Genomic DNA, 26,061 nt, shown 5'->3' on the forward strand with positions numbered 1-26,061 from the left:
CAACTTCCCCCATTTTAAGGTAACTAGCTTTTACTGTCTCATGGGGAGACATGAAACCAGAGTGTATCAAGATGCACAACAGAGATACTAGGCACCTCTACCCTCAGGGCTCCACAGGATGGAGTCTTAGGATAGTATTTTGTTTGGATCATTATAGGGTTAGGATCTATTTTATAAGACTAATTTGTCTGCCTCAAGCAGTATCTTGTTCTAGAGATATGTATCTAAAAAGGCTTAGCACCACATTAAGTCATTTGCAAACACTAAAAACTGTAACAAGCATCCTTGGAAGGAAAAATATTATAGTAATATAGAAAAAACAGCTGAGAGCAGTCAAGGGGAAGTGCACATGAACCTTGCATGGCAATTTGGCAATAAATATTAGAAAGGTGAACCAGTAAATGAATGAGCCTTTCATGAATTGAGCTTGTGATGGACATGTGCTTAGCTGCAGATGCTACTGCAGTTCCAAGCACGGCATGCTAAACTCAAAGAGGAATTTGGAAAAAAAAACGTCAGCCATTTCCATCTCTTCTTTTAGACGTTTTACGGTGAACGTTCTGACCTTGTACCACTCAAATAAATGAGTTTTTCAGATTTTTCATTTAATGAAGAGTTTAGTGGTAACGACCGCATCAGTTGAGCAGCATTAAAGAAAAATCTGATTCCTGCTGTGAAGAAAGCTACTTCTCATGTAGTTTCTTAGGAGGAAATAGAACCTGGCACTTCTTAGCTCATATATGCATATATAAATATAAACACAAAAGCAAATCAGAATTTTGTCCACCTCTAATCAGACTGTGGTCCTCTACTTCGCCTCTTCAACAGCTGATTCAATTTACTGGATGGTGCACACAGCCAAAGGCATAAGTTTTATTCAAAGATCCCAAAGTTTTCAAGTAATTTAAATAGTTTGTCTTGAAAACAGACACTTTTACAGGACTAAATTTGCTGAGAGACAAACTCTCTTCTCTATCCTGTTCATTGTATGAAGACACTAAGTAGCCAATGTCGCTATGATATAAACAAGGAAAAGATGCTACTACTGCTGAGCCAAGCTGTTTTCAATAAATAGTTTAATGACAGTCACTGATTTTGGGCTGCCTTTGCTTATCTGTAGGTTATGTACGATTCTGTATTGGGGTTTGTCATTGACATTGTAGTATTCTGAAGGATAAACCTGGAATTACCTACATAGCCCCCATTCACAAGATAACAAGTTCTGCTGAAGCACTCTACTGTGCACAGATTCTTTATTTAGACTGTCTGTATCTAGACAGTTTAGATTATCTTCTGTACCTAGAATAAGAAATTTAGATCTTTTATCTGAACTACAGTTTCTCAGAGCTTTCTGCTTTACCAGCACACCATGTCATGAAATCATGCTATCCCCTTATGACAGTTATCTTGTACCTCATGGAAAGAGTTGCTGCAGTACATTACAGCAGAGTCTCACCATGTGGCTTCATAGCCTGGTGCCTTCCAAAGTGGCTTACTTTCCCTAGGACTAAACAGGGTTATAGGAATGCTACTTAGCAAAGTGATTACTATGTTTCAGTGATGCAATCCATAAGTGACCGCACTAAAGCTACTGCAAAACGTAACCTGCAAATTTCAACAGTTTCCACAATCGACATTTTATTTAATCCCCATCCTTCTATTCTTATTGTGATACCACTTGTTCTCACTGCTTTGGCTTTAACTAACAGTTCTATTCATAGTTATTAAGAAACAATTCAAAACATGTTTAAATCCTGGAGATCAAAATACAGCCAGCATATAGTACCCTGCAAATCTGTAATCCACTGGGATTTAAAAGCTATTAAATGACTTAGACAAAGCAAATTCCTTTTTCTGCTGAGCTGCACAGTACATTTCAGAGTATCAGATTGCCCAGAGAAACAAGGCAGGACTAAAGGCACCAAGTCAAATACCAGGAGGGATACAAGTAAGTGCCTAGAAAGCTAGACATTTCTTTTTAGAATTTATTTACCATAGGTGGCTTTACAAAGTTTAAAAATAAACATTTCTCCTTTCCAAAGTTGTTACTACAAGTCATTCTTAGATGACAGACCACAGAAGAGGGGATGCAGGGCAGGAAGCCAAACAATGTGCAGTCCCACAGGTAAATGTTCTCATAATGTGCTATTGATCGTCTACAGTCACAGGTCTATTTTGGAAAAGCTAAGTCCAGAAAAGGGAGCACAGTTTATGTTCTATGCCCTCTTAGCCTCATTCTGAAGACTGCCAATAGCATATTCTCCTTAATTTGGATTCATAGATCTGTGATGGCAAAGTGTGTACACAAGAATAAAAGACCTTACCTGGTAATTTACTCAGGCCACTAAACTTTACAAGCCCTTCACAAGTAGAATTGCCACAAATCATGGAATCACAGAATCATGGAGTTGTCAGAGTTGGAAGGGACCAGCTTGTTCCAGCTTGTGCCCATTGCCCCTTGTCCTATCGCTGGAAACCACTGAAAAGAGTCCAGCTCCACCATCCTTTAACCCACCCTTTAGGTACCTATCCCTAATCAATTACTAATCAACTGCAGCTAATGCTAAAAAATAATAGGATATGCCCACTTGTGCAAATATTTTTACATGTGAAGGACATACTTTGATGGGAAAAGTAGTATCTCTTGAGAGCTGAGATGTCCTACACTCCTGAGAAAGCCCACATGTCCTTTTTATGCAAGTGTAATGACATCTTACTTTTGATAGTGCTTCAAAGCCAGAAAACAAGATGCTGTAGTAACAAGTTTCATACGTGCATGCAATAATAGGGATAAAGAGACTTGAGAAAGCACCAGTTACTTCCCTCTCCGATACTATTACCCATCAGTAGGTCATGAGACAACTTGTTCTACTTGCTGAAGACAGAGGGTAAACTTCTAGTTTGGCACTGACAGTGAGTCCAAAATGTACATCACCAAAACAGCAGCATAACTTGCATGGGGACATGTACAGAGGATGCACTTCACAAGTCCAGGAAAATTTATTTACTTGCACTCAAAACTGAAATTGAGAAGTGGATCCAGCCCAATAAAGGACTAGAGACTGGTATCCTGTTTAGTAGATATTTTCCATAACCAAGTTAGCACTGCCTTTCACTCTCTCCAACTCAAACTAAATTTCTGTCTCCTATAACATTAACAAGTTTTAAAAGCTAACATTTATTTTAATAGGTATGTGTTTGCGTGTCTGTGCCCCTACCAGAAATGCTGCTGGCCTACGCGTCATTTGTTTTTTGAGTTTGTAGTCTTTCTGTAACATTTACATAAGAAAATGTAGACAAAATCAGATTTTAACCTATGAGTTATGAAAAATATTGCATTAATAGAAAATGTAATATTTCCCATATTTGTTAAGTAAGGCAGAAGCACAAGTCATTTTAAGTGGACCTTAAATTCTAATACCCAGAGCAGGAGAACCTGAAGAAAATTGACTTCAAATATAACATTCAACATATTTGTCTAGAAACATTTGTTTTATCCCTAATTATCTCTATTTCATAGAGTTGTTTCTTAAAACTCTGCTTTATAGCTCTTCTTCTAAAGTATTTTTTCCTCTCTACTTGCACTAGCTGAGGGTCTTCAGTACTCCTAGGCTAAATGGGATGCAGTGATTCACTCTGTAGTTATACAGAACATTACTGGGCTCTGAGCGCATGGCAAGGGTGTTACAGAAAGAGCTTTGCCAGAACATTCCCACTAGGCCAGACTGAGGTTTCCCCTTGAAGAATTGCCCATCTGTCTGTTATCCATGTTTTAAAATATAAGTTGTGAACCTGCAACATGATCTCCAAGCTCCGGTGTCCACACAGTGTTCTAATGACTGCACGATCAGGGCTTTTCTCTGGGCTTGACATACAGTTTGCGTTGGCCCTCGTTCTCTTAACTATTTAATTCTGTTCCCAAAAGAAGGGCCATGAAGGTTAAACAGTAGAAAATTACAGAGCCTTTAAAACTAGCTTGATGTGAACCAATGACTACACATGGCATCTTTTTAGATGTTCTTGGAACATCTAAGTCAGCTATGTTTTTAGTATATTAGCTGCATGAGTATATTTTTATGAATTGAAAATACATAAAAATCTTACATCTTATTCATTGGTCTGAATTATTCTTAACTCTTGTTTCCCTTTGCAGTGGAAGCCTAAATGCATTGGTACATGTTAGTAAAATAACTAGAGTAACTGTAACAGGAGAGGTGGTTCACCAGTACAACTCAATCATGACAAAACACTTGGTAGGGAAAGTGGGATTTTAACACTAAACACACCAGAGCACAGCAACAACTCAAATGAAGCTCAGTGAAAGCATAGTGAGGGTGCCATGAAGGCTAAGGTAGAGGGAAACGTTTAGTGTGTTCCAAAAGGTCAAATCATAGATAGTACGTCAAAGCCAAATTCCTGGGAACAACAGAAAGGACGGCATAGAACTGTCTCACAAAGGAAGTTAGTAGGAGCTCTATCACTAGATCCCCATATCCAAAGCTGGGGAAAGCCCTCCCTGCTCCAGCACATCCATCCACATAGTTGAACAGAAGGTTCAGAAGGTCAGAGCTGATACGCTAGCATACTCTGCACTGTCAGCAGATCTGCTGTAGTAACTAAGGGATCTTCACCCCGGTTCCTTAATTGTATCATTCACAGGAGATGTCATCAAAGGCATGCATTCATCACACAGGACATTGCACGTCTTGCTAGCATTCTGCATTTTGCTTGTATGGAAGAGCCAGGGGAGACCTCAGTCCTTACAAAGCAGGTGGCCTAATCCTATGCAAGTCTAAGGTTTCCTGTAAAACATGCAACCCACTCTCCTAGCACTGAATGATTGCACGTCTGTTTTACAGTGCTCACTATTAACACAAAAAACCACCCCAGAGCATGTAAATACCCCTTCAAGAGTCATTTGGCAAGGCTGAACTACGAGAAATACCAGGAAGATTACTGAGCCTTTTGTTAGAAAGTGAGTGATATTAGCTCTTTCTTTCAGAGGAGGAGAACAGAGAAAGGTTATGCTGTCCAATTGGTCTAAAATGGAAGAAAACTCAGGAGGCAGCAAGATGTATAGGAAACTCAGTATGGGTAACTGCACGCACTGTCCTCACCTCAGCCTTTTTTTCTGAAGGGAAGAACAGGAAGGAAAGAAAGGAAGATAAGAGGTTTCACAAGGTCTTTGGAGGGGCTAAAACAGTTAAGATATTGCAAGGTTTATTAGGAGCAGGCAGATAACGTGTTTATTGGATCACCTGAGATAGCTGGGAAAGAAAGAAGTTTCCAGGCCCATAAGCCCATCTTTACATGTGAGAAAGAAGCATCAGTCATTCTGAAGCATGAAAATTTAGGTAAGACAACCCAGGACTTTGATGCATCATTGGTATAATGCTACAACAGCTCTACTCCATGAAGGAAGCTCCTTCCTTTTTCAGTACTGTTGATGACATCCAGTTATTAAAGTTTTACAGCAACAGGCATCTGTGTGATCCAAATGTGTGACTTCCCAGAATACATGCACTGTCATAGGGTTGCCTGCTTGTGTATTTTTATCAGTTTATAATAATTCTGCCTATTTTAAACATATTTTCAATCAGAAACATTGATATTTTAGAAGTAAGAGCATATGCAGTGTTTAAAATCCCATTTGAAACTAAAAAGTGTTCAGGATCTGTAGGAAAATTCTAGTCTAAATCTACTTTTCGTTTCTGGAATGTCAAGAATCACTCAAATTAGAGAGCCCTGCTCAGAAAAATAATGCAGAAATACAAGAGGCAAGAATCTAATGAAAATCTTTACTAAAAGCATGGGCATAGTTTTACCTTGCATTATAAAAACTGCAAGACACCTTTACCCACTCTTATCTTTACAATATAACTGCAACCTACTCAACTTATTAAGGTGAAGGAATTGGAAAGACAAAGGAACTGTCAGAAAAGAAACCTACCGTCTACTTCTGGTATGTTCTTTTAGTTCTGAATTTTTTTTAACACATTCCTATCACTAAGCAGACCAGGATGGTCTGTGGTAAATTTATATGTGGTAAACTTAATAATGAAGGGAGAAATACAGTCTTATAGGTGATAAAAGGTTTGGCATATTTTATTTACACAGCATCAACTTTTGCAGAATCCAATCATATTTTAAAAATTAAACTTCCAAGGACAAGCAAGCAAGTACTTATGTTATGCTACATGTATGTAAGTACAAGCTTAGAAAGGCAAAATCATGAGGGGAGGACATACCTATCTCAACTCTAGCCATTTGACCTAGTTGAACTAGAGTATTTTAAAGGTGCCCCCATCAGGACTCTACAGAAGCAGACTCTTTGATGTCACATATCTAGGCTGGTTGCAACAGCAGAGAGCCATTTATCTAACATGAAAACTAAACACATAATCACGTGTGGGGGAAAAAAAAAACAAACAAGTGTTTTGCAATTCAGAGAGCTGATTCCTACTAATGGTGAGTAATGGCTCACTATTAAGCAGAAGGGCTTATTAAGTACACTTCTGTAGGAATCTGCCCTCAACAATATCCTATAATACACTTTACTTAGCCATTTAGATGATAGAATAGAGCATATGCTTATAGCATTTGAATATGACAGCAAAATGATGGGTCTGTAAGCATGTTTCATGACAGCTAAAATTCAAACTAATCTTGACAAATCAGGGAGCTGACTTGAAGAAAACTGGATGCAGATTAGCAAGAAGTCTGAAGTACTGCCCTCCTCCAGTAATAAATAATTGCAAAAACACTGGATGGAGAATTACTGGCAGGGCAGCAGCACTGAAGAAGAGGATCTGGGAATAACAGTGGATCATAACCTAACCAAATTAAAAAATGTTGTGCTGTTATAAAAGGCAAATACAATACTGGGATGTCTAAGCAGAAGAATAGTCTATCAATATCTGAAGTATTTCTTCCAATCTCCTCTGTGCTGGAAAGGGATTAGCTGTAGTATTGTCCCCTCTTCTGGACACAAAATTCAAGAAGACTATGGACCAGTTGGACAGAATCCACGAAACAGCCATGAAAAGAATAAAATTCTAGAAAATTTAATCTATGAAAAATATAGAACCGTTGAAAGATTTTAATCATGAGAAGTTTGAAAAGAGTAATACTTGTCTCAACCATTTAGGCAGTCAGAACAGAGAAAGCAGCTCTCTGTGTTTATTGAAGATAGAGCTTAAGATAGTCAGTCATGAGATCAATTTTTATCTCTAGAAGCAGTGAAGCACTGGAAGACACTGGTTGGGTAAATGTGAAATCCTTCTTCTTGGAGAGCATCAAGAACAAGTTGGATAAATGCACTGAGAACAGCATAAGCATATTTGCTTCTGACCAAAAGTAGGGGAATGGACTAAACGCTTTTCCAGATTCTCCCAGTCATACTGTCTATGATGTTAATGGAAAATTCCCATCCTAATTGACATATACAATGCAGCCTTGAAAAGGGAGAATAGGCAAGCAGACTCTTTTTTCTTCTAGATTCTGTGACTGAGAATCCCTAAAACTTAGGTATGTGTATTATATATATGTTACCCAAAGACTACCAAATAAGAAGTCATTCAACAGAAAACAACTCCCTTCTAGGAATCCAAGCACTTGGCATACAACAGATAGCTGTAAATTTTGATTCTGTCAGGGTGGTTTTTTTCTGTTGTGATCCCCATTCCCCTCTCCTACTTTCATATGATCCCTCAAGTTCCCTTAGCAAGAAGAAATATAATATTGGGAGAGATTTGTCAGGGATATTGGAGAAAAAGAAAATAGAAGGCTGAAGACAGAATAATAAAGAAACAAAGCTGAAGAAATGTAACAGGATAGAGAGAAAGAAGATTCAAAGTCAACAGGTGGAAGAGTGTTCAAGGAAAGTTAAACATAAATCAAATTAAAATGAAAGTGGATTCAATGATCTGTTCTATGGGTAAATACATTTCCCAAGGTTTCTATTATGATCCTTGAGAAAAGATTCTGACACTTGCGTTTTCTCCCCAGCTTTGTGATAGCCTTTAAGTCATATATGACAGGAATTTAAAAAATGTTTTTATTGTCCTAAATGCTGAGCATTTTATGATCCACAATTGCTCATATGGGACTATAAGCCTTTAACAACAACAGGAGCAGATGTTAGCCATAGCTGAGTACTTTTAAGTGTCCCACTTCTGTATTCAATGATAATGAGAGTAATAAACCCTCCATATCCCACAGCACTATTGTGGAGGAAAATTCACTATTGCTTTTGAGGTGCTCAAACACTACCCTAAAAAATGCCCAATAAAGAGACAGTAGCGAGAAAGATTAGCAAGTTGACAAAACTATAAATATCTTCTAAATAAAGAACTTGAAAATTAATCAAAACCAGAAACTACTGTGAACAGATGGAAAACAACACATAACAATTACCAACATCTTCAGCATCTGTTCTCAGTCATCCAAAGTTAATTCTACAGTTAAAAATTTAAAAGCTAGCTGTTTAGCATAAACCAGTTACCTACTACTGTAAATCTAGTTGCATGCTAGTTATCCTTCCCTCCTTTAACTCTTAGTGAATTATGAAATGTGCCAGCCACTTGGGTATGGAGAAAGAAGTAGCTCAGGGACTGTTAAGAATAGCAATGACTGTGAATAACCCCACAGATGCAACCTGAGAAAGCATTTTCACATACAGAAATTGCTTTAGCTTTCACCTCTAGGATGAAAAGTCACTGTCCCTACCTCTCACTAATAAGGTCAGGTTTGGGCACCTCCAATGAAGCTGCCATTTCTGGTGGTTTAAGTGATGGGGCCACCTGTCCCCCCGAGAGCTAAACTGAGAGTATAACTCACCTCACAGACATTACCAAACAGCCTGCATGTGTTAGCAACCTTGTCACTTATACACCTGGCCTGGGTTCAAAACACTGACCTAAAAGTGAAAGGTTCCCCCCAGCCACGCACTCTCAACCAATAAATTCAAACTCCATCTTCATTACAAGGTTATCTTTCATCATGAGTTGGGGTGTAGGAACTATTAAAATATCCCACTCAGAAGACTTTGCAATACTGAGAGTTATAATTATTATTGTCACCCCATGGCTAAGTGGTGACAAAGGTCAGGGTTTTGCAAGCCGGCTTTCTCTCAGATGTGAATGACTTTATGCAGTATAGTTTGTTCATTCACATCAAGTGCATGAATCCTTGAAAAAAGATGGTCACAAACAACATACAGACAATACTCTTTGAGAACCCCTTGTCCAAATGGCAATGTCTGGCTGTCTTACAACAGCCCTGGATAATTCATTCTAGCTCCCTGGGATAATGGGAAGCAATGCATTGCTGTTTGCAATGATCTTACCTCTTCATCTCCCCTCCTACATCAATAACAATATGCACAACATCATTTACAATTACATACTACTTTTCTGATGACTCTACTCTCTTTCCCTTTTATGTAAAACAGCAGATATGTTAATACTTTGTCATAACAGAATTAATACCTCTGAATTTTTTGGATTACACACCATTATTCAATGCATTAAAATGCTCAAGGTACAAGATTAGCACTACAGAATGATAAATAAATGGCATAATCTGTGAAGTAAACATAAAGTTATCAAATTACTACCAATTTCCAAGTTATAATAGCCCCCATATTAAATTGCTTTCTTTAATGAGAATGAAAAGACAGTGAGTAAAGACTCAACATTTGAGTCTTTGCTCTTCCACAGCTTTTTGTACAACTTCTTTTAAGTAGTAAAACCTCTTTACATGTCTGTCCAAAATCTTTACACCACAGTATAGGTAGAATGTAAATACACCCCATGGACTAAGAGTTCTAAATGCAGAATTAGCAGGCTGCTGTTCATCTCTAAAATAGAGTGATTGTGCAAGATTTTACAGTCTCATGTATCTTTTGCAAATTTAAAAGGCTGTAATGAAAGAAATTTTATTTCACAAGCCTCAAAAAAACAAATATTGGTGAAAAAGGTATCTGTGAATCAAGCAGTTCTTAAATGGAAGCAAAGCTTTAAAAACAAAACCAAATCAAAACAAAGAAAAAGGGACTAATGGAACAATACAAATGCACAGCTTTGAGTAATCTATCTTTGGTCAATAGCTTTTGTTTTCTTTTATTTTCAGATGTTGATTTTGTATTTCCCTCCAAGGAAAAGTTTATGGACATGTTGATCTCCTTCAATAGGCCATATTATTTCTAGAATTTAATAATTTAACAATTAATGGATCATTGTACTTTTTTTTTTTAATGCAACACTGCCAAATTTTACCCTTCAAAATGTCTCCTACTGAAATCTGCAGAAATAGAGAAGCATCACCCACAAGGACCTGTGCCTTTTTGACAGAGACACAGTACTCCCACACCGCGTGACTGAGAGTGTACAGCATCCAGAGAGAACCTCTGAGGATTGCCAACTATTTGCATGGCACAACAGTATTTTCCTCTAATAGGTTAACTTAACTTTAGAGCATACTAACCACATATTCTCTGTTCCAATACACTGCACTTTACAGAGCTTGAATTTACACTATAAAAACATGTCACTCTGACGTTGCAACCTGAAATAGTGTGGCTATAGCAACTAATATCTTACACAGCATTCCTGATCACTTTACCCCACAAAACTGTACAGCACATTCACACCCAGTTGTCAGAGCATTAAACCAGGTGTGCCACTACACTGCACAAAGTTGAGTGCAGCAAAGAACTGTAGTACACATTTTTAGAAAAGCTTTAATGGACTCTATCACCCATGCAATAAAGACTGCATTTTTGCATTTACATAGAAATATATATTCATATCTCCTGAAGTGCTGTCCAAAAGATATCACTCCCCAGCCAATCAGGCAGGACACTAGGGACCTAAGCAGAGAGCTTGCAGAGCATGAAGTGTGAGGGTTCTGTTAGAAATTCCAGTGTACTGATGCACGTACTCCCAAACATCCCTGTCTCATGCACTCTCTTTTTCTTGCTCTCCGTAAGTTTCTAGATACAGATTTTGGGTGACCAAAATGAAGACAACTCCTGATACTTTTGAAGGCATCCTCAATTAATGGAACAGTGAGCTATTAGCATTCTGGTGCTTTCTGGATCACTTTTGAGCAAAGCAATATTTGGGAGGTCTCACTGTAAGCATTAATTAGACAAAAAGCTATATTTAAGGTGCAATTCTTGGATCTAACTACTAAAAAGCTAAGAAACCCAAGGATAGAAAAAGGTATTTATTATGTCATGGTACCAAAATATCCCATGAGAAGTTGAACTGTTACAGGGTCAAAAGAAATCACTCATTTCTACATGGCTCAGAAGGAGTTAATTCTGGAGCACCACTTTACATGCTCAGCATTTCTACTTCACAAGAGTATCAACAAAGTAGGCATCTTCAGAAGAGGATTCACAGTAAAATACCAACAGGTTTGAGGGGAACTGTTTCAGCAATGACAAAAGGTTTGAGACCAGCCATTTTTCTGGTTTTTCTCTCCCTCTGTATTCTTTTCTGACTGGCCACTTCTTCACTATTATGGAACAAAAGCATAATCTCTTTTATATTTGCCTCTCCCTGTAGAGAGTTAAAATGAAGTATAGGTAATCCAAACAGGGTCTTGAAGACTGTGGGGGACATGCAAGGGACAAATCTGTAGTTGTGCTTTAATGGTGAAGACTATGTCCTCTATACTGCCTAGGGCTTTCTCTCAAATTTTAATTAAATAAAGAACATGCATTACCACTACTCTATCAAATGAACCTTCTTGTAAAGAGATTGTATCTCCTTTTCTCCTTTCCAGTCTCAGGTTCTTCTTCCACCAGCTGTGCCCTACAGTGCTCCTTCTGTTTCTTGCCAGCATAGATAGTACTGGCTGGTGTTTTTGTTTCAGCAGATACATCTTTAAGATGAGATGAAAGAAATATTCACACATTATAGTATGGAAGAAACTAAAGGTATGCCCTCTGGAAATAGAAGGATTAATTAAAGTAGGCTAATCCAGGATTTAGTTGACTGGGTTTCCACATGTCTTTCCCTTGCTTTCTCTGTTGATTTTCTTCACCGTGCTATCTTTATCCAATAATTACATACTACATTGCCAGGTGAGTAAGTAAATCCATTATAAACTGGTCAATACAATCAATCAGAGTGGGATAAAAGTATGTTCCTATTCAACTTATTAACATTCTTTAAAACACTTTAAAAATCAGAAAAGCGTATCTTCTGACTGATAAACCAAAAACAGATTTTGGAAGTTTTTTGAATTCTATACACAAATCTTTAAGTCCCTGACACCAATAAACAATGAGAAATGTATGGCAATAGTCAGACCCCAAGATATTTACACAGTAAATGTCATCTTTGCACTCTTATGTAGTGCATTTGAAGACCACCAAATCTAGCTTCACTTGTAACCTAACCTAAGGTCCAAATTGAGGTTTTTATAGAGAAAGGAAAACCTTATGCATTCATTCCCAATTATGCAACAAAAAGCTCCTCTGTGGCATATATGCCAGGTTACTCAATGCAATACTTATCAGTACACAAAGCATATAAACCATCCATTTTAATTTATTTACTATTGTAACTGATGATTTAAAAAAAAAAATCAATTTTTATTTCATCCTTGTTTCAAGAATCTATTTTTTAAAGAATTTGGTAACTTCTGCTGTTAAAAATACCACTTTAACATATTGGGTTGATTTTTTAAAGGTCTAATGTTTCTTTTTGAGGCATTAGCTATAGAATAACATTTTCTATAATATTAAAATATCCTGTAAACCAGCAGACTTTCAGAAAAATTACAGAGTTCCTAAATAATTTTTAGTGAGGCTCCAGTTCCTGAATTACTGAATTTTTCTTAAAAACAAAATAAAAAGCAAAACACTACTTGCGATCTTCAAATGGCTCAATTATATATGAATATGAAATTTAACTAAGTAACCTGTTCTCAAGCACTTAGCTAAGAATAGATGGGTAAATAACAAACAATGATGGCTGTAACTGCTGAAAGTATAAACACCTGTGGTTTAGACAGTACAGTGTTTGTGATAAGTAAATTGCTTTGTTAATTAAACACACAGTTCTTCATTTATCACACATCCATTCTTAACAGGAGCCATGCTGGGACAAGTGCCATCATGGAAACGAAGGCCATAGACAAAAGGAAAACAAACAAACTTCAACCTCATGTACAGTGTTTTGTTTATCTTTCAATATTAATGCCAGACAGATGATAAGCGTATTATACATAACATGTACATGTACAGATAGAGCTGCTTGCAGGGCTGCACTGCAATCTACATTACTGAAATGACTTGGGATTAAGAAGTGGTAAGAACAGAGAGGGTTGCTTCGAATTTCTTCAATGATCTGGTACATAGCAGAAGATCATTGTACCAGCAACTGAAGAGGACTGGAAGTCTACAGATAGGAGTAGGTTCAAAGGTGGTCCAGCTGCTCTGCCAAAGAAAACGCGTGGTGGATCTATACTCCAGAGTAACAGCTGGAGATGAACTTGGACCAGAGGGTTTTCCATAGCCTAAAGAAACTCCTCTAGGTGAAATAATATCCCAGAGCTATACAATCATTTATGTAGGGTTTTTTTGTTTGTTTGTTTGTATTTAGTGCAGCTGGGTAGCACCTTTCTTCATATTAAAGAGTGCAATGTCTTAAGTCTTGCAGCAATGAAAATCTACACTGGTGCCCAGATTAAACATAAAACGGAGTTAAAAAAAAAGTATCACTTAATGCTAGATGGTCAAGCCTTTCTATGAGTGCCAAAATAGCAGGCTGATTTTCAGAAGTGCAAAACAGAAGTTCCTCCTTACGTCAGTGGAAATGCCTGGGTGTTCAACACCTATAAAAAATATGAGCGTTTCCTTACGTGCTTAAGCAATAATCAGAGGTGCTAATTTTAGACTAGGGTAGTCACTTTCTGCAGACTCCTGCTATGGTAGTGGGGGTGAGCAAGGCTTTCCTAGGGGGCAGTTCCAAGTAGAAGCCATCTGTTCTAAATTAGGTTCTGCTAGTTATCAAAGTAATGGATGGCTGGACCGATTATGGTTACAGGTTTTTGAAGAGAAATAAGAACAAGCATCAGATTTCAAGTTGAAGGGATTCTGACAGTTAAGAGCAGTTGGGAGGAGGCATTTGAAGTAAATGGAAAATCTTATCCATATCAAGTACAGTAAACACTTAGCACCTTCAGCTGTAAAGCCAACATATACGTATTATAAGCGCAATTTTGGAGATGAAGACTTGGACAAAGTGGTATGTCTTTATAACTCAAAAGCAGGGAAAACTGTGAGTGGACAGGAGCAGCAGTGCCTATTCTTGCACTCAGGACAAAAATTCAGGACTAATTTTCTCACCTGTGTGCACACATGGAAATTTAAGGCCCAAATATAGAAACTAACTAAACATTAGCCAGACAAGTGTCAGCTTCTGCTTCCCTCTGGATAAGCCTTATAAAGAATGAATAGTATTTCTACAAGCTACCATTTCAAGTGGGACAGTTTGCTAAAAGGAGAACATTGCATTTCAAAGTCTTCTACCCTGCAGATGCTCTGTTCCTGCAGAGCAGTAACACCTGTCCTGTAATCCTTTCACACCAGTTTGAGGATTACTAGGACCACGCTATCTTGATCTGTATTGAAAAGCTACTTGTACTACCAGCAGGAAGAACTACTGCAGAACACGTACAGTAACAACCACAGAAGGTGATCACAACATTGTGTTTGCTGGTTAAATGATGTGGAAAGTTTCTATCTTTAAATACATGCCAAATTTTATCAGGTAGAAAAAGAGCATTGTATAGTGCCTGTATAGTTATGATGAGTTTTATGCATCAAGTCTCTCAACATAAGACATATTTAAAACCAACAAACCCAATGATTTTGTAAGAACAAATGTCACACACCCTTTTCACAGGTTTCATGAAATGATGGTCTTCAAACACTGAAGACTTGAAAATCACCCCAAAATATGAAGAATAAAATTTAAATTAGGAGGAAATGGAGTGCTTGATGTGAATATGTTCTCCTTCTGGTATCAGATGAGAACGCATAGCCATAAAAGACATATTCACTCAGAGTCAGCAACTTTTCACTGCTCACACTAGAGGAATACCACATCAGTTACACATTGCTTATCCCAACAATTAGGGCTCAGAAGAAATTCTGCTTGGTAGTAAAGCCTTACAAAACCACTCGACTTTGCCAACTGTGTAAGCACTTTTATATTTGTTTGCATGCAAAGATACAAAATAACACACAAGAAGGGATGTCTTTTGACTTGGGACAAAGCTAAGAGGCACAGAATCCCATCTAATTCTATTTCACTGACATGATTCTTCCTGCATCATATCCACCTGCATTCCAGATATGAATCCAATGTGTTCTTCTGTAAGCAAGCTCTGCAGTATAACTTCTAAAACACTACCAATATATAGTATTGACCATTCACAACTAAAGAAAATCCTAATGCTTAGTCTCAATGAAATTAATTCAGTAGAACTGTACAGTGCAATACAGAAATTGCTACCTAAGCTAAGCATCATTAAATGGATCACAATTTATGCAACAGCAATTAAATTTATACTAGACATTTGGTATCCAATTTTTCCATCATAATGGTGAAACCCCTTTTGTCTTATTTGTAAGAGGATGGAAGAGCTTTGGTGGAAGATTTTTAACTGTGTTACCCCTTGGCAAAAAGCAGTCAAAATTCAGCTTGCAGAGCTGTATTAGTTTGATTTAGAAATTGGTGACGTAATCATGATATTTTCTTACTGGGATTCATTAGTTTACAGACTCTATCTGAATCTTGCTTTCGCTTGCACGGGGCTACAAATTGTATGAGCATGGATTCCCTATTTACTTCAGTCTCAGGGCTGAAGACCCTCAGTGCTCTCCCAAGCAAACACTTGCTATGCCTCCCTCTTCAGCTCTCCAGTGACCCAAACGCAGATCCACAGGAAGATGCAGACTTCCACTGCCTGCCCCCAGGAGATTACAGACAAGTCCACTACTTAACACACAGCTTTTCTCTAGCTCTTAAGCACCTTGGTTACAGCTTATGGAAACCCACTTAGATCCATACTTTCTTCCAATCCTTATTGTCTTACTAATTGGATCAGCGTATCTGCAGACATTCTACTATATAAATTTAATGGGAGGCTGCAGTGTGTATTTGTGAGTGCAGACAGGAGGTAGCCTTTGCTTCCCGTTATAAAATGGTTTCTTTTCATAACCGTACAGTTCTGTTGCTGGCAGATATTTGGGCATTAGTGGCAATTAACAGCTGAATTGGAACTATAGGAATTATCCATTTGACAACACTAACAAAAGCATAGAGAGCCTGGAATGAGAACATTGAGAAGGCCGTTTGAGTTTAAATAGAAAATATAATATTGACTAATATATTGATTTTTTGCACTTACTATTGATAAAGAAAACCTTCCCATTTGAAAAAACTACCTCCATAAATGTTTCTAGTTAAGTGAATTTCATAATAGCTCGCTTTCTTTGAATTTCCCTTCATACACCAGCACCACAGTACTCAGGGCCCTCTTCAGCTGCACACAGCTTCTAAGACAGAATATGAAGCACACTGACAAAATATGATCATTCCATTATCCTTTCGGCACGCTCCTCTCAAGCACCATTCCACGCAAGTAACATCAGCAAGAGGAATTTAACATGTTACTATTTTAACAAGCACTAATCTCGAAGAGGCCAATCCTACAGAACAAGCCATAAACACATGCCATATTTCTATACAGGGTCCCTCTACCCTCTTCTGGCAACTCTTCATAGGACTACAGAAACTGCAACTCCATGTCTTTCTGTTGCATCAGTGTCTAAAACTTAGGATAGTTATAGTATATGCTGAGAAATCAAGACATGCTGTGGCAGCAAAAAATGAAGTCCATCCATTGACTACCAAGTTCTGAGTCAGACACTATACGGAGCCATCTATGACTGTGAAGGTCAAAGAGCACCCGGGATTTAAAAATAAACAGGAGATGTTTTAAGTGTGTGTTCTTAATACTAGAGGTTTTGGCATCCACTGTTTGAAAAGAAAATTCTTGATGTACCTGGCAAAGAAGCATTTGGCCTTGGACTGCTGAAATTTACTGTTACTGTAAGGCACACTCCACATCTCTAGTGGCATATATCATTTGGCAAGACATTGTTCTTCTACAGAAGACAGTCACGGTACTGGCTGAATACTAGGAAAAAAAATAAGTCTAAAAAGATGAATTTGTTTACTTTTCTAAGTATTAGTAGTACAAGAAAATAATACACTTTGACCTACGGAATTCCCAAGACACTTACGTCATCCTGATTCTGTGAATAAAAGGTAAGGGAGGCAGAGAACTGCACTGTAGGACTCAGTACAGCACATGATTTTTCCACTGACTATCATTCTGCTTTCAACTCCGGAGGACTTTCCTCCTAACAAATTAAATCCCCTTCTGACCTTCTGAAATTAGTCCTAAAGCTACTCAACCCAGAACCCCCATCTTATAAGAAATACCCAAGTGCTAACAGGTAGGCACTAGGAATAAGTATGAGAAGGCTGATACTGTCTTAGAAAGGAGTATACCTTTTGCCTCCCTCACACCTCCTACATTTACCACTGGTTCCCTTCCAGACCCTGTTCATGTTGCTCACTTGCAGAGGGGAATCTCTGTGCATTCTCAACAATCCCACTGGTATTCCACACGGGTAAAAAATATGACCTCCTTAAAAACCTTCAAGAGATGAATGTAAACCCATGAGGAGTGGTTCTACAGTACTGAATTTTCCTGGTGGCATCCAGCCTCTCCTGCCAACATTTTTCTGCCTTACAATTGTTTTTCATTCATTCAGGCTTGGTTATTTCTCTCCTTCTCTTCCATGTTGAAGAATGAAGCTGTTTCCTTCCGCTATTTCATCTGTCTTCTCACTCAGCAGCAGACTTCTTCCAGGAAGAGATTTCTGATAAGAAATTAATTTAGATTCCATCCATAGAAGACCACACTAACTTCAGAGTGAATCCAGGACACTGACTGTAACTCTATTTATAGACACTGAAGTCAGACTGAACATAAGGTCAATTTCTCTTTCAGGCTGCAATGAACCTCTCAAATCTGCTGAGCTTAATGAAGTTGCAGCAACACTAGAAAAAGGATATTGTCCATCATTCATAGTCCTTGTAGCTTCTTCCAAATAATTTGCCATACGTGTGGCTTCCAAATGCATTATTTCTATTTGCAAGGACAACAGGAGTTTTATTACCAGCCAAAGAAGGTAATGCAGATAAATCCCTACAGGTCACACTGAAATGTAATCTGGTATGTACTGTTGAAGACTGAAAGACACGGCTTCTTTCCTAAAGAATCTTTTCCAGGGTCCTCACTCACGCACAGCATTCAGCGTCATCAAGAAGATTTGCATTCACAAAGAGTGCAATATCAATGTAAATAAATATTCTGAGCCTTCTTGTTTATTCTATACCACTGTAAAAAAAACACCAAAATGGTGTCAGAAATTGCGTTGACACCTACATTAAAATCTTTCTGCGTTAAAGTGGTGGTATCAGGGCCATAACAGCAAGCTAGAATAAGATCATTCATCTACAGTAACAGCAATAAGGCAAGGAGTATATTTCCAGTTGTTTCTTCACATGTGTTAGTGCAAGTGTCAGAGACAAGTCTGAATGACTGCAGAAGACACACATGAAATATGTGGAGCCAATTTAGTTCTTTACAATACAGCCATCCTGAAGAAGGGATCACACCAATTTCACAGCCTTGAGATCTTTACCCTGAAGGCTTAAGACTTCCTTGAAAAAGTAACAAGCCACATGTCATGTCGACATTTAAAAAAGCATACATCTATAATAAAGTATTTATAGCAAAAGTCACAAATAAGAAAAAGCCCCGTTTAACACACAGCTCACTAAGTAGGGTTGGCAGTTCGAACACCTTGCAAACAATACGGTTAAATCTGGAGCGGTGTTGTTGTGCTCAGTTTCCTAAGCTAAGGGAACCTGCATTTTCCTGTGTTCCTTTTAGTTATATTGAGATACAAGCTAGGGAAAACTAAAAGGTTGGTAGAGTTTATTGAACTCTTTTTTGGAAACTTAAGAAATAAATTTATCATGGAGAGAAGAGAAATCAGGTTTTAAGTCTTCTGCTATAAGCTAGTATGATTTTTACTCCCGCTCCAGTTCAGCAGGGTAGGGACTGAAAGACAGCTAATCACTAGTCTGACACACCATAGAACCAACCACTTCTAACAGTTATTACAAATACCACTGCTGTCCTCTTTTCACTAGTGGGAAAACCAAAGTCTGAGGTGAGCTGACCTTGCCTAAGGTTACAGAGCAGGGTAAAGACGAGAATCCCACCTCCTCTGGCCAGACTTTTTGATTTCCAATATTTTTTTATTTCCATGTAGTGAACAAACACAGGGCCACTTTCATAGATTTCTCAACTGCTGCTTAAGCGCCCGTGGCCAGTGGAAGTGTACTCCATCAAGGAGCAGATTTCAGAAGTTTCCTGTGGTTTCCATCTACATATTTAAAAGACACAAAGGCTGTAGTTCTGTAATTAGTTCCTACTGAAGACACCATGCCCATCCAAAATACAATTTTTTTTGTTACTCAGTCTTTCTCCAAAGACGCTGCCTGAAATTTCCAACCGTATGATCCCGTTTAAGTTTTGAGCAGTAGAGTCTAATGCAGCAAATGGTCAAATTGTCATATTTTCTTGATTTCTTCATTTGACACAGGCTAAATTCTACCCAACTAAAGCATTTAAATTGTTATTCACATTCAGAGAGACAGAGCTAAGCTGCAAGTCAGCTTCCTGTCCTATAGTGTACTTCATTTTTATTCTGACATCTACAAGGAGCCTGGATTACTCTATGAACTATGGTTATAATTAGGCGTCGCATCCATTGTAATCCTATGGACGTCATCATGTGTCACCAGCATCTGTTGACAGATCTCATACCAGGCATATCACTGAAATGGCAAGTCTGGAGAGGGCAGCCCACAATAGAAACAATGGCATTTATTTTTGGTTTGTTCCAAGACTGCCTAATAGAAAATATATGCTGCCAACTGCCAGGGCTCCACCGAGATCACTTTTCAATATTATATTACCAGTTAGAACAAAGATCTCTGCCCATGTATCTGTAGTCTTCTCCTTATAAATAAGAAAATAAAACACTTTCTGCAACTGTCTTAGCACCAATTAGAAAAAGATAGAAGCCTTGCAATTTTATAAAGTTTATTGGGCCCTTTAGCATAAGAGTACCTATTTTTCATGCAACAATAAATTCAGACTCCTTTCCAAGACAAGGAATGAAGATCCCCTCTCCTAAAATTTTATTTAAATGTGGTATCACTTTAACATTAAAACTAAGACCCAGGAACTGGCAACATAGAGTAGCAAAGCCACAATCTCTCTACTCTATGAAGTAAAGCACAGTCTGCTTTAACTTATAAATGTGCAAACCTGACTTCCTGCTGAAGCAGTGTCTGTTTATAGAGAAATGGAAACAAAAAATTTGCTATGGGGTCTTATACTAACTACTCCCTGCTCTTCTGTAAAAGTCAATAGACTTACTGTAAACATAAGAAAGCCTGCAGAATCCAAATTGTCTTTTTGGTTTTTATTATTTGTGTTGTAGGAAAACTGCATTAGACCACTGACTGTCTAGTAACCTGCCCATTATTTATTTTTAAAACAGCATTCTCTAAAATGCTGGACAATTGAATCTTAATCAGATGTAACCATGACCTGTTACAGCTGAGCAGTTCCAAATCACTGAAGCACTTAAGCACTAAGATAATTTCCATTCTCATAAAACATAAAAGAATAGTTCACCACCTAAAGAGCATCAAATTAAAACAAATGTCAGTGTCGATGAGTACAGCTTAATAATTGGTTAGGAGCTGCAGCAGCTGGTAGGTCAAGAAAAGTGAACTTCAACCTAGCCCAGAACTTCTCCCACTATACTCCTACAGCAGGATCCCAACAGCTGTGTGGGAAGATGAATAAAAACAGCTAAAACTTATTGAAGAAGGCTACAAGTTAAAGCCTTCCTTTCCAATAGGAAAATATTAGCTCTACCAATTTTAATGTAAAAACAAACCCATTGGCCCCAATTATTCTAATAGCTCTCACTTTTACAGCTATACCTTTATAGTATAGCTTTTATAGAAGCTGTGACTGTAACACTGGGCTAGACTCTGTCATCAGATATAAATTGGCAACTTTTATTTAATTTTTTGAAGTTAGCTGCTCACCTATAGCAAAAAGCATTTTCAGTTGCTCACCTATAGCAAACAGCATAAAGCAAAAGGCCTTACTGTCTACAGCACCAATTCTCTCCCCCTGCTTTTTTTTTCCATTCTTGTAACCAGCAGATAACCTTTTAATCCCAGACCTGTCAGATGTGACTTCAACATCAACTTTTACACTAGGAAGTAACATATCTTTTACAATATTTCATCTCTCTCTTTCCATATACTGCTTAAAACTCAAGTGTTCCGAGCGTAGACATTGCAAATATTACTAAAGCACCAAACCATTGAGAAGACTGCTGACGGGATTATAATCTCTGCCTATGTTCAGAAAAAGAGCATGGGCAGTACTTGCTGGCATAATAGTTTTCTTAAAAGGCAAGAAGCATTTCCTCTACAATGGTATATTCCCAGGAGTTTACAGACCCATTTTTTCCTAGACAGTGAATTGGCATATGGGAACCTAATCATGAAACACAGTTTTCCAAATCTACCCTGGATATAGTTCTAGGCAATATTTTCCTTATCAGACCGTTCACTCAGAATTAAGAGTAAATTCTAATAAGAGCAGATTCACAAGATCACAATTTCAAAACCAATTTCTCAGTCTGCTCTCAGAAATATTTCAAACTCTTTTTGCACACCAATTTTGAACCATGCCATTCATTTCCCTGTTTATAATTGCAATTTATTGTTTCTGAAAAACAATCAGGCATACACATTCAGAGTCTGCTTTCCAAAAGGAAGTCCCAAGAAGTTAAAAATTACTGAAATACTAATATATAAATCTAGAGGTGCTGACAGAATATTTCTGGTACTATATAAAAAGAAACTCCTGGGTCTCATACATTAGTTTCACCTTACATAGGTTTCACTTAAGAATCCAAAAAGTGAATGCTTTATCCTCAAAATATGGCATAGCTAACACATACTCTATACATGCTTTACACAATATAAAATATATTCTTTTACAAAATTAGAACCTCTTACTGCACAGCCCTGACAATTCCAGATGCAGCACAGCAGTAAGACAAGAGACATCATTCGACACAAAAGCACATATACAGACACACATTACTTTATTTCCAGACCTTTCTTTGCTGCTTCTCCCATGCCGGGTCCAGGAGCAGGTCCCTGTCCCATTCTTCTTCTTGGGTCATGTACTCATCTTCTTCATAGTTGTAGGTGTACTGCATGTTTGTTTCTATCTGGTTCATGCTATTCATACTACCTGGGGATCAGCTTCAGCTGCTGTGGCTTCTACTATGTGTAAATATATATATTTAAGCTTAGTTTACTTGCTGGTGTGTTGTATGTAGCAGAGCCTTTCTCTTTTTTTTTTTTTTTTTTTTTTTTCCAAGGGGACAGGGAGCGAATATCGATGACTCTCGCAGAGAGCAGAGGCTGACACTTTCTTTGTGGTGTGTTTTTTTTAGCAGAGCCTTTCTCTTTTTTTTTTTTTTTTTTCTTTTTCCAAGGTGACAGGGAGCGAATATCGATGACTCTCGCAGAGAGCAGAGGCTGACACTGCCAGGTAGGTGCTGCCCTGTGGTGCCCTTCCTTCCTTCCTTCCTTCCTTCCCTCTCTCTCTCCTGCCCTCCTTCCCTCTCTCTCTGCGGCTGTAGGTCCCTGCGGCTGACCCTCCGGAGAAGCCCGGGGCAGCTCAGCGCGGCGCCTTATTATCCCCGCCGGGCTGTCACGTGGCGCGGCGGCGGCGGCAGCCCCGCTCCCGGCGGGGAGGCGCCCTCGGGCGGGACGGGGCCGGGGCCGGTAAGGGTAAGAGCTTCTGTGCGGGGCAGCGAGCCTGCGAGAGGGGACGGCTGGCCAGGAGAACGCAGCTCCCATGAGCGCTCTGGCCAAAAGTTACTGTCCACTCCTCTGTTTCTTTGTCTCTCTTTCCAGTTAGATCTCTTGGTTGGGTTGGTTTTTTTTCCTACTGACTATATTTTTACTTCTCAAGACCCACCTGTGATTTGCTAATGCAGTTTGACATTGTTTATCGTTAGTCTGAAGTCTGTGTGGACCCTTAAATCACTTCCCACTTTCCTTTTCAGATTATGGATCACAAGAGGCAGCACAGACAAGAACACCCAAGGGATGAAACAATTTCCAGTGGAAAGCAGGTCTGGAGTTACACCAGAAAGTATGGAAGCACAACTTATAAAAGCAATATGTATCTTTTTCGTCCAGGCAACACGCTCAGTACATCCCAAAAGCAGGCACCAAGAAGCACATACAAAGGTCTGTGGAACCAATAACTTTATCAATGTGTGACAGGAACCATTTGCCTGTGCTTTCCACAGGGTAAAATCGGAAAAGACAGCACTGAGACCAAGCAGCCTGGCAAGCTTGCCCCATATCTCCTGTGTCATACCATTTCAGTTGCCCTGGCGACAATGTTTCTTCTGGGAATTGGCAAGTTTACTATGTTCTTCATCTAGCCTGTCATTAATGACTGGACCTATCACCAGCCAAGGTCATCCTCTCTAGCAGTGTCTACACCAGATACATTTCAAACCATACTTACAAAAAGAAAATGCTCACTAAAGCCTAGCTTTTGGGAGCCATAAAAGACAAAGTCAGATACAAGGGAGAGCTATGCTCAGTAAAGGCAACCACAGGTCTCTAAGCCAATGTGAATGAATAAAGAGAATAATTAACAGCTGGTCAGCATGTGTCCTCCACTTTGTAGTGCTAACTAAAGCTCTGCTTTCTGCCAAGTCGCCTTCTATCCCATAAGTCTATGCAATTTAGAGGAACATGCCTATATGCATGGCTAATACCTATCAGCTCAAAAAAACCTTCATAAATGCAGCACTAAGGTTACAAATTGGAATTCAGAAGAGGATTGCAACATGTTTCATGCAGTCGAAGCAAGCTCAACTTCCAAAGATTGGTGTATATATTGTAAGATAAACAGTCTAAAAACCAAATTCCAAATCTAAGCAGCAAAATCAGAACTACATGCTTTTCACCTGCTCAATGCAAATATTCTCAAGGTTGCTACAATGTTTCTATCTATATCATGAAGTAAATGTTGATCTTTTCATTCAAGTGCAGATGAGCATCCTTTTAGGATACTCTTAGACAGTATTAAATAGCAATTACAAAACAAAATATTTCATGTATGTACACATTATGTGTATGTTGGTGTAATTTGTGTGGTTATAGGGTAGTTACCTGTGGTTTGTAATACATGTCCAATTTCAATCACGTCAAAGGCTTAAATAGTCATTTAAGTCAGCAAAACCATTCTTTTTATTCACTGTACAGAGCACAGGAGTTTCTAGAAGAAAAGCAGGAGCAAGTCAGAAAAGTCCCAGAAGCACATACATAAAGCTGTAATGCTATGAACCAGAGCCGTCTCCTGGGCAAGGAGCTTTCCTGCACTGACGAGACCCACGACCTTTTCAGCACTCCCTCCTGAGAGGTGAGCCGTCACAACCAGCTTCGTGCCTTTCCTCTGGGGATGTACGAGGATGAAGTCAGATGGTACCACACTACTCCCCACTGCACACTATAGGCTATCCTTATGGGAACTGATGGCTTCATACACGGAGGTACGTGTTAAAAGCCACATTTTATTTGTTGGCCATCATCCTATAACATGGCCCAAGTTGCCTGCATCATGAAATAAAAACTAAGCCATTATGATGACAAAGAATATCCAATCACACTGTGGATTGGGGCTGGGGTCAGATCCGTGCCTAGATTTCTGGAAATCAAAGGGAAATCTACCCGGATTTTCTAGAATTCTAAAAGAAAGTTATTTATGTTTTTTTATAAAATAACTGGATTTGCTGAGCAGCTACTGCTTTGCTAGCCACTGCTGCAAAGGTACTGATAATTTTTTCATGTTTATTTGGTACATAGTACCAGGTACTTAGTACTTTCATAACAAAACAAATAAAACAAAAATGTCATCATTGTTCCAAGGAACCAACAGCTACAACCATAGCATCTCTCAGCTAGTCTGATAAATCAAAACAATCCAAGTTAATTCCAAATAGGAACAAACCCACGTTTTTCTATAAGGGGCAAGTATTTCAAAATCCAATTTGGGTAGGCTATGTTAGCTCATTTTGGATGAAAAAACTATTTCAGAGTGAAAAATCTAATTTTTTGATTCTGAAAATGTCAAAATAGGGGGCCTGAACTTTGTGCATTTTAAGAGAGTTGGGCTTTTTACCTATGAAACAGGATGCTAAACAGAATATCACTTTTTAAAAAAACCTGCATATCCTGATGGAATCTGACCTGTTGTAGGTTCTCTAAATAACTGCTTACTGCCCCTTAATCAGACAGCATGAGTAGGCATGGGAGATATTTATAGATGGAGCTTTAGGTGGAGTATCTGGTATTTTGTTTACTACTTTAATTTAATTTTATAAATGAACTGTGTGGATCGTAACAAGAAGCATATGAATGGAAGTCCGTATTGGAAAGAGAGCCAAAATGGAACTCTGACGCCAAACCTGAAGTGGAAAGGGAGCTGCCTCTTCCAGCTCATCTAGAGAAAAGGAAAGCTGTGCCCAGCCAAGCAGTATGAATAAAGCAGTGTGCTTTAATCGGTTTATTCCCACATTAGAGGTAGGTTAGGACTATCCCCTCTAAAGCTGACAGAGTTGCACAGCTACAAACTATGTGTGCCCAAGGAGAAAGAAAATGAAATCAAAGCAGAAATAAGCTGAGCAGGAAAAAAGGACAAAACTCTCAAGCAGAGAAAGAGGAAAAAACACAGTGAACCATATAGATACAGAATTTT

At 38.5% G+C, this 26,061-nt stretch overlaps 1 protein-coding gene across 2 annotated transcripts in view; it reads right to left on the reverse strand.

Annotated features, from left to right (window-relative positions):
• The window catches only part of ACTN2 (actinin, alpha 2), a 68,412-nt gene extending 45,710 nt beyond the window's left edge, over positions 1-22,702 (reverse strand). For both annotated transcript variants that reach the window (XM_014950791.1, XM_014950789.1), the window contains exon 1: positions 22,388-22,702. In XM_014950791.1, the coding sequence (XP_014806277.1) occupies positions 22,388-22,522 (135 nt within the window). In that variant the 5' untranslated portion in view covers positions 22,523-22,702. The remainder of the gene's footprint in view (positions 1-22,387) is intronic.
• Between the last annotated feature and the right edge of the window lie 3,359 nt (positions 22,703-26,061).

Source organism: Calidris pugnax, unplaced genomic scaffold (assembly GCF_001431845.1).
Source record: "Calidris pugnax isolate Ruff unplaced genomic scaffold, ASM143184v1 scaffold24, whole genome shotgun sequence".
Classification (NCBI taxonomy): Eukaryota; Metazoa; Chordata; class Aves; order Charadriiformes; family Scolopacidae; genus Calidris; species Calidris pugnax.